General features: G+C 44.3%; 1 protein-coding gene across 1 annotated transcript in view; it reads right to left on the bottom strand.

The window, feature by feature from the left end:
- The window catches only part of LOC109973007 (zinc finger protein 485), a 17732-nt gene extending 12065 nt beyond the window's left edge, over nucleotides 1-5667 (bottom strand). Inside the window, exons 1-3 of the mRNA XM_020622293.1 lie at nucleotides 5568-5667; nucleotides 2151-2772; nucleotides 3-564 (exon numbers count right to left, since the gene is read on the bottom strand). Coding sequence (XP_020477949.1) covers nucleotides 3-564; nucleotides 2151-2722 — 1134 coding nt within the window. The 5' untranslated portion in view covers nucleotides 2723-2772; nucleotides 5568-5667. The remainder of the gene's footprint in view (nucleotides 1-2; nucleotides 565-2150; nucleotides 2773-5567) is intronic.
- Between the last annotated feature and the right edge of the window lie 2563 nt (nucleotides 5668-8230).

The following is an 8230-nucleotide window of genomic DNA, read 5'->3' as shown; positions in this document are numbered from 1 at the left end:
CCCTGCCGGCAGCCGTGGCGCCCGCCTCCTCCTCCTCCACCCTCCTCCTCCTCGGAGGTGGAGGAGCCTCGTTTGCTGGTCCGGCCGCCCCGGCGACGGCGGTTCTTCTTGCAGAGGGTGTAGAAGTTGGGCTTGTCGCGGGAGCAGAGCTTGAGGCGGATCTTGAGGTCGGACGAGGTCTCACCCAGGTTCTCCTTGCCAGGTGTGTAGTTGTCCAGTAGTTCCTTGACATGGGTCACCTGGTGTTTGGACAGCTGCGTGGATGTGCGGAAGCTCATGTCACACTGCGGGCAGGCGTAGAACTTATCGCCACCCGGACTTTGCACAATGGCGGTTGCCACATGCCGCTGCCTCTTGGTCTTCTTGTTCTTGGCACCAGCCTTCAGCGAGTGGCGCAGGGTGGTCATGTTGGGCCCAAGGGCCATGTCCTTGGGGATTCCTTTTCCTTTCTTGTGGATGAGGCGGTGGCGCGACAAGCTGGAGCTATGGTTGAACTCCTTCCCGCAGATGTTGCAGGGGTGGATCCGACGCTTCCCATGCAACCGCAGGTGGCTGCCCAGCATCCTGATGGGAAAACCAGACATAAAATTGATCAGCGCTGCCAATGACCAATTTACCAATCGATCAGCTAGTGATTGAGAACATTTTCATCTTCTTATCCCAAATCTGAGCGCGCTCTGAGACTTGCTCGTATGAGAGTTCACAGACGGATTCAACTACCTCTAACATCACCATATGACGACAGTTGCTGGGTTCAATGCTAATGTGCATCAGGTTTTGTTTTTATTTTGTATTTATTACGGTGCTTTGAACAGTATTCATGATTTATTTATTTACTGAGCATCGTGTTCTGTGTTACTTGTTTTTATGTTGCTGCCTACCTCAGCCACGACACTCATCTCAGTGAGATTTCTGGTCAAATAAAGGCTGAACAAAAACTCCAGATTCACTCAGATGAAGCCACTATAATTCAGACTGTTGCTGTCTTTTCAGCTCTCAACCAGTCCTAGATGTCACTCCAGGAAAGTACAAGAAAATGAATGAATGCCAGTAATTTCCTGAAACCCTTGGTACGTGAAGAACAAATCAGGTAGCACAACCAGTTGTAACACGAGGTTCATTTGTGTTGTGAAGAAAACCAGGTGACGGCAGCTCATCTTTACAACAGACACATCAGAGCGATAAGAAGGGAGGATCACTGAGAAGCATGGTGATGTACTAAAAGACAATCACATGTATGAGAACCTTTACCCCTGTTACCATGCAACAATGTTATTAAAAATATTCAATTCATTTAATGATAATGATCCTCCAGCCACATTAAAACTAGTAAAGTACATTCACAAGTTGTCACCAAAGATATGCTATATTGATTTTTAGAATGCGTTTATTATTTATTGCAATGTCACGCTTCACAGTAACATCAACATTTAACTAAAGTGTTTGTAAGAGCTGCTGTGTATTTAACAAACCACCACGTCACGGTTTTTGTTTCATTTGAGGCCCTGAAGCTTATAAAGCCTCTCAGCCTCAAGCTGATCAGTTAAATTATTGATCCGATATGACTGAAACCCTGAAGCTGACATGACCCTCTCCAGAGGAGACATCTCATTCTGGTGGAGTTGCTGAACTACAGAAGCACTCCGAGGTGTCACAGAGTGGAGCATTCTTACTCAGAAACAATCTTTGGTGAGTTTCACTTCACTCTGAATTAACACGAGTAATTTTACAAATGACACTGGCTGCGGCTGTTCGTCCTTTGGCAAAAACTCCAGATCACCTGAAAAAGCTCCAACCTGCAAGTTTCTAACAACAGAGCAAAGGAACCGAGTCTAGATCGGAATCTGGATTCTTCAAACCAGCTCGAAGAGTCTTCATTATTTTGTCACCTACTTGTGGTTCCTGCTTGTTGTCGATACATATTTCTGTTCTCTAAACCCCTTTTTTACCTGCAACTAACACCGTAACACTGTACTTGTGTCTCCAGCATCATCATCTGTGTATATTTGTGTTGAAATAAGAACTGTTTGTCCTGCTCATGTCTGTTGTTCAGCTGACCAGTTGCTAATTTCTGACACTGTAAACACAGACCTGTGACAGTGATCAGAGAAGAACCAGTAAGGAAGCGCCATCAGCTGTGCAGTACACACCTGCTGCCTTTGAAGCTCATCCCACAGTGGGGGCAGGTATAGCGTGCGTCTTGGTGTGTCGACTCCAGCGCCCGTTTGACTGGTGGCGGTGCCCCACTGCTCTTCCCAGTGTGGGTCTGCTGGTGGCGGTACAGGCTGGAGGCGTGACTGTAGCACTTCCCGCAGTAGCTGCAGCGGTACTGCCGCTCGTCTGGCTCAAAGTCAGCCTGGTCCGAGTCGGCCTCGCCGTCCAGCTGGCTGCCACCCGCCTCCACCAGCACCTCCTGCTCCTCCTCGGCGTCCTCCTCATCGTCAGAGTCTGTCTTTATTTCCACGCTCTGCTCTGTCACCTCACAGGGGTACACCTCCTCATAGGGTGCAAAGAAGGCCTCGTCAGTCTCGATCTTCAGCTGGTCAGCCGTCAGCTCCGCCTCATCTGAATCCTTCTTCACACAGGAGATGGTGAACTTTGACCCTACCTCTGCCCACTTCACAACATACTCAATGGGTTGTGTGTCCAGCTCCACCGTAATGAAGTCTGCACCCAGGGCGTCTGGCTCCGACACCGCCAGCTCCGTCTCTGAGTCCTCCATCCTGAACCGAGGCAGTGGCGAGGAAGAGCTTCAGAGTAACAGCTGCAGGCCTGGGGAGGAAGAGGACCAAGAGAGGAGGCAAAGGGGAAGAAGAGGAAGCAGAAGAGAAAATTAGATTAAAATTTTAAATGCAAATTAAAAGCAACAAATACACGACAGCAGAAAGTAGCAACATGTAAATGTAGAGAATGAAAATCAATTAATAAAAGTAACCTGACCTGAACCTAGTTGTTTGAGGATTCAGTCTTCATTATACTGTCTACCTCTTTACTCAAGTCGTACTAAGACTACTGAGTGCTTTAAATGTAAAAAAAAAAAAAAAAGTGATTAGTTGATCAATCGATTGACAGAAAATCAATCTCTAACTTGTTAGCTGCTTTTTAATATTCACTGACAGCAGCTGCTTCACTGTAAATATTCCATTTGCTCTGACAGTGAACTTGTCTGTCAGCTGGTTGATTGTAAATGAACTCACTGAAAAGATTAATGGATAGATTTGTTTTTTTTCTGCTGACTGTGTTCTAGTAAAATATGTCACTTTTCCAGCCATAGCCAAACTTTAGCCTCGTCTGTGTCAAGTCCAAACCTCCGCCAAAGTCGTGTTATTCCACTGTAGAACTGAGAGGCTGAAAAGGTTTCATCATCTGTCCCAGTTATTTTCTTTATTAATCGACAGCTTATTAAATTAAATGTCAGAAAATAGTGACATATGGTGCACAAACATGTTTAGTTTTATATTTTCCGGAGAAACGCTCGTTGTACTGTCTGATTACTGCAAGTTTTTTTACCTTGTACTTTCAAAACTCAGCTGAACATGTGACGTGTCCAAACTTCTGCATACAACTGTAGCTTATACTGTCCTTCAGTGATGTGAATTTCCAACACATCTGTGATTAACTACATCATGTAGACCCAATTTCATTGTTCATTTTCTCAGCTATTTCCCCATTCGGTACCCCACGGAGGGCAGATCCTGGACCGAGGTGAAATTGGTTTGAAGTCGGGTATTTGACAGACATTCGAATGCTGTCCAGTTCTCGCTGTCTGAGGACAACAAGACCTCAGTCTACCCCACACATAACTGCACTAAGTTAGGGACCGTCTGTAAACTACTGTCCAACTGAAATGTATTAATATCCAGTAGAATGGAGTGTGCACTGTGAAACATATACATATAAAACATATAATTTTCTCCACTCGCCCCCCACTTTGAGGCGGTCTTGTATTCCTTCTTTCAAGCTCAGGTCCTCTACCAGAGGCCTGGGAGCTTGAAGGTCCTGCGCAGTATCTTAGCTGTTCCTAGGACTGTACTCTTCTGGACAGAGATCTCAGATGTTGTTCCTGGGATCTGTTGGAGCCACTCTCCCAGTCTGGGGGTCACAGCCCCCAATGTTCCTATTACCATGGGGACCACTTGTGCCTTCACCTTCCACATCTTTTCTAGCTCTTCTTTCAGCCCTTGGTATTTCTCGAGCTTCTCGGAGGTGTATCCCATTTTGACTTTGGGACTTCCAGCCTGTACTCGGCACAGATGTTTCTGTACACTATGCCAGCCACTTGGTTATGGCGTTCCATGTAAGCCCTGCCTGCTAGCATCTTGCACCCCACTGTTATGTGCTGGATTGTCTCAGGGGCATCTTTGCACAGCCTGCACCTGGGGTCCTGTCTGGTATGGTAGACCCTGACCTCTATTGATCTTGTACTTAGAGCCTGTTCCTGTGCTGCCAGGATTAGTGCCTCTGTGCTGTCTTTCAGTCCAGCTTTGTCCAGACACTGGTAGGATTTTTCGATATCGATACATATACATATATATATATATATATAAAATTACATTACCTAGCAAATCACTTAATATTTTACATTAAAATTAAAGTACTAACGTACTATTGTTGTAGCACTTTGTGCTCTTGAGCTGGAAAGTGCGGTAGAAATAAAGATTATTATTATTATTAATGATTAAAAGAACAAACTGTTAAAATCACATTTAAAATGGGTAATTTTATGGGTAATGCTCCCACATAGCATATATTCTCTCTGCATTATATTGTGTTCTTGTTATTTTTTTATTTGCTCCCATTGTTTGCTGCTTTCAAGTGCCTTAGATTTGTGACTTTACTCTATTTAGATTTGTGTTATTGCTCATCTACTTTATATTTCACTTGTTTTATGTGGTATTCATGTGGACGGCAAAGTAAGAATTTCATTGTACAGGGAAACACGTTTCCTAACTGGGCATATGACAAATAAACACCGTGACCTAATTTATTCATATTAATCCTGATGCAAGCTAACATACAGGTGTTACAAATAGCTAATCTAGCATTTCAGTTGGACAATAATTTAAAGGAGGTCCCTAACTTAGTGCGGTTATGTGCGGGGTAGGTGAGGTCCTGTTGCCCTACTCAGACAGCAGAACTAGATAGCGTTCGATTGCACGGAGGTCTTTTCGGCCGAATGTCTTTCGGATATCCAACTTCAAACCATTTTCACCTCGGTGGATCCTAGCAGTGCGTCCATTAAAGATGACACTTTATTCACATTTACATCTTATTTATGGATTATCTGAAGGCCGAAATCATTACACATTATTTTATTTCTTAAAATGTGTTAAATTATTTTAAAATTCACTTTCTGTTTGATATAAAGCGATGACGTTTTAAATTGTGCATTTTCTGAGTGGAGTTCCGGGGCTCGGTCGAGCTTAGTGGCAGTGATGAGAAAGCGGAGGGGGGGGGGGGGGGTTTTCTCTTCCTAAACGTTAAGTATCAAAATAACAGAGAAAACCGCGCAATAAACAGCGTTAACCTCATTTGGAGGTGAAACGTATCGGTATTCGGTTACTCACCGATCTTTAAAGGCGGCACAGCGGCGAAAACGTTACAATTTTACCGGTGGAGACGGTGACAATAAACAGGAAGCAGGGGACGTGAACGCAAGGCATTGTGGGAAAGGATTAAATGGTTGCACAGAACGGAAGTACCATAGCCTGCCCTTCACAATAAAAGCACAGTAAAATTAAGCAACTTTATATAATATTAAAAACAAATTAATTCATAAATGTAAACAAAAAACACAAAATTCATACAAATGAAATTGAACAGGAAACAACAAGAACAACAACAATAATACTCATTGAAAAAAAATCAAAACTAAATTAATTTTTTATTCATCCCAGCTTGTCACAATTTAAATACATGTACTGACAGTTTTTAAAATGATTATTAATTTTTTGGACTATATTTCCTGAGTCACCAGGAGCAAATGAGCTTTCTTTGTTTTCCAGAGGTATGTAAAAAAAAAACTTATCAGTGTTATTTTTGAATTAAACTGAAGCATGTTAAGTTTCCTACACAATAATTCTGTTTTGTGACACTCTACTGTGGGGATTTTGAGCTCTGTCAACAGGAGTAGCTCTCTCCTAAAACTACCTAGCTTGACAGGTTTAGCCCTTTCTGTCATCAAAAACAGTTCTCTGTCGCTGTTTTGGCCTCCACTGCTAGGCTATAATAATAATAATGATAATAACAACAATAATAATATGACAGAGCTACATTATACATGCTTTAATTGTAGTATATATACACTACCAGATAAAAGTTGACACACGTTCATATTCAAGTTAATGTATAATATGAAGTATATAACGTAGCCTATATACGACGTGTATTCCACACATACATGCACATAAAGCTATCCAGCTATTTCAGTCCAATTTGCTGCAGTTTTACCATTTGCTGTAAACACTCCTCTACAGTACAGAGAGTTTTTGATATTTGACAGTTTACAAATTCCCATAATCTTTAATCACTGATATATGGAGATAATATAAAAAGTTATGACAATGTTCCCTTAAACTTTGTATTAAGAATGGCGACCCAGAAACATCATGATCATTTAGTTTCTTGTCAGCTGATACTTGGGCCTGGACTCCGCTCTCTTTCTATCTCTTTACACCTTTGATTAAATTTTATTTTTTGTGTTTACCTGATCTGTCTCTTGTGCTGTTGGAGCACCTCGGGTCAGTCCTGAGGATCAATCAAATCTTCGATTATCAATAGGAAACGCTGCAGACACAAAGGGGGACTAGACATTATTGACTGAATATGTCTGCACACCTGCTTTGGTTTCTAATTTATAATGAGAACACTGCTTATAACAGGCTGATGTTAATGATTATCATACTGTATATATTCACAAAATAAAAACAAATATGAGGCAGAGACAAAATGTTAAATGGTCTTATACTTGTATAGCGCCTTTCTATGCTTTTACAGCACACTCAAAGTGCTTTCACATTATTCGGCCATTCACCCATTCGCACTCCCAAGCACTCACGCATTCACACACTGGTGACATCACCGGGAGCAACTGGGGGTTCAGGGCATGTTGTACTTATTGTAGCATTAGGGGCTGAAGAGACACTTGGCGGGATCCCACAAAATGCCCCTCTGGGCGGGATGTATTTAGTTCAAGGTTGGCAGGGATTGCTTGGTGTGTTTCTGTGTTTGGTCTGTCTGTGGTGCAATTTCCCTGTGTGTGGAGAAATAAAAGAGAAAAGGCAGCTTCTCTCTCCAGCTCCTTCTTCAAGCTAGCCTATGTTACATTGGTATCAGAGGTGGGATGGGGAAAGGCTGCACCCAACCGTGGTGCTGCAGCGGCTGGCCGAAGAGTTGCACACATCATCAAAGCCAGCCAGGGGCTTATCCACGCCTACACCGTTTTCCAGGTCTACTGAGACCAGATGAGCCGGTGATGGCTTGTATGAGAGGAGCTGCATGAGGAGGACCAGGACACCGCCACATGACAGACAGCAGCCTGGAGGGGGCTGACCCAGCATTTGCATACTCCTCGGCAGCAGGACCAGGTAGAGGGATTGACAGACACTGGCCCAAGACACCTGCAGCCTGGGAGAGAACTTTGTCCCTGGTGTGCTGGTATGGGTGTACAGCCAGGGACCGAAGAAGGGCTTGTCCCCACAGTCAGCGAGCCAGTGGAGCAGACCCTGTACTGTGCTGAAAAGGCTGTCAGATGTGGTGTACAGGGACAAACTGAGTAAAAAGAACTGGGTGGCGCTTCACTGGGACAGACTCGCACCATACTGGCCTGGGGCTTCACCTGAGACGGGAGAGTCTGACAACATGAGCCAACAACGGGCTCTAGACCCCTCTCCACCAGCTGCCCAGGAGCCACCAGAGCAAAAGCAACACCAGTACCGGCTGCCACCAACACGTAAGAGACTTTGCTATGACTGAGGCTACACAGCCCCCAGCCAGGTGGGGGCAGAGAGACACTTGGTGTTTCCCCCAGAATGCCTTAGGGGTGAAGCACCTCTATGAGAATCCCCCATAATGGCCCTCTGGGCAGGTTGTATTTAGTTTGGGGTTGGCAGGGACTGTTCAGTGTGCTCTGGGTTCGGTCTGTCTGTGGTGTAGGTGCCCTGTGCTGTGTGTGTGTGTGTGTGAGAGAGTGTGAGAGAGAGAGAGAGAGAGAGAGAGAGAGAGAGGGGGG

The sequence above is a fragment of the Monopterus albus genome, unplaced genomic scaffold, assembly GCF_001952655.1.
Source record: "Monopterus albus unplaced genomic scaffold, M_albus_1.0 scaffold277.1, whole genome shotgun sequence".
Taxonomy (NCBI): domain Eukaryota; kingdom Metazoa; phylum Chordata; class Actinopteri; order Synbranchiformes; family Synbranchidae; genus Monopterus; species Monopterus albus.
This window is presented reverse-complemented; position numbering and strand designations above follow the sequence as displayed.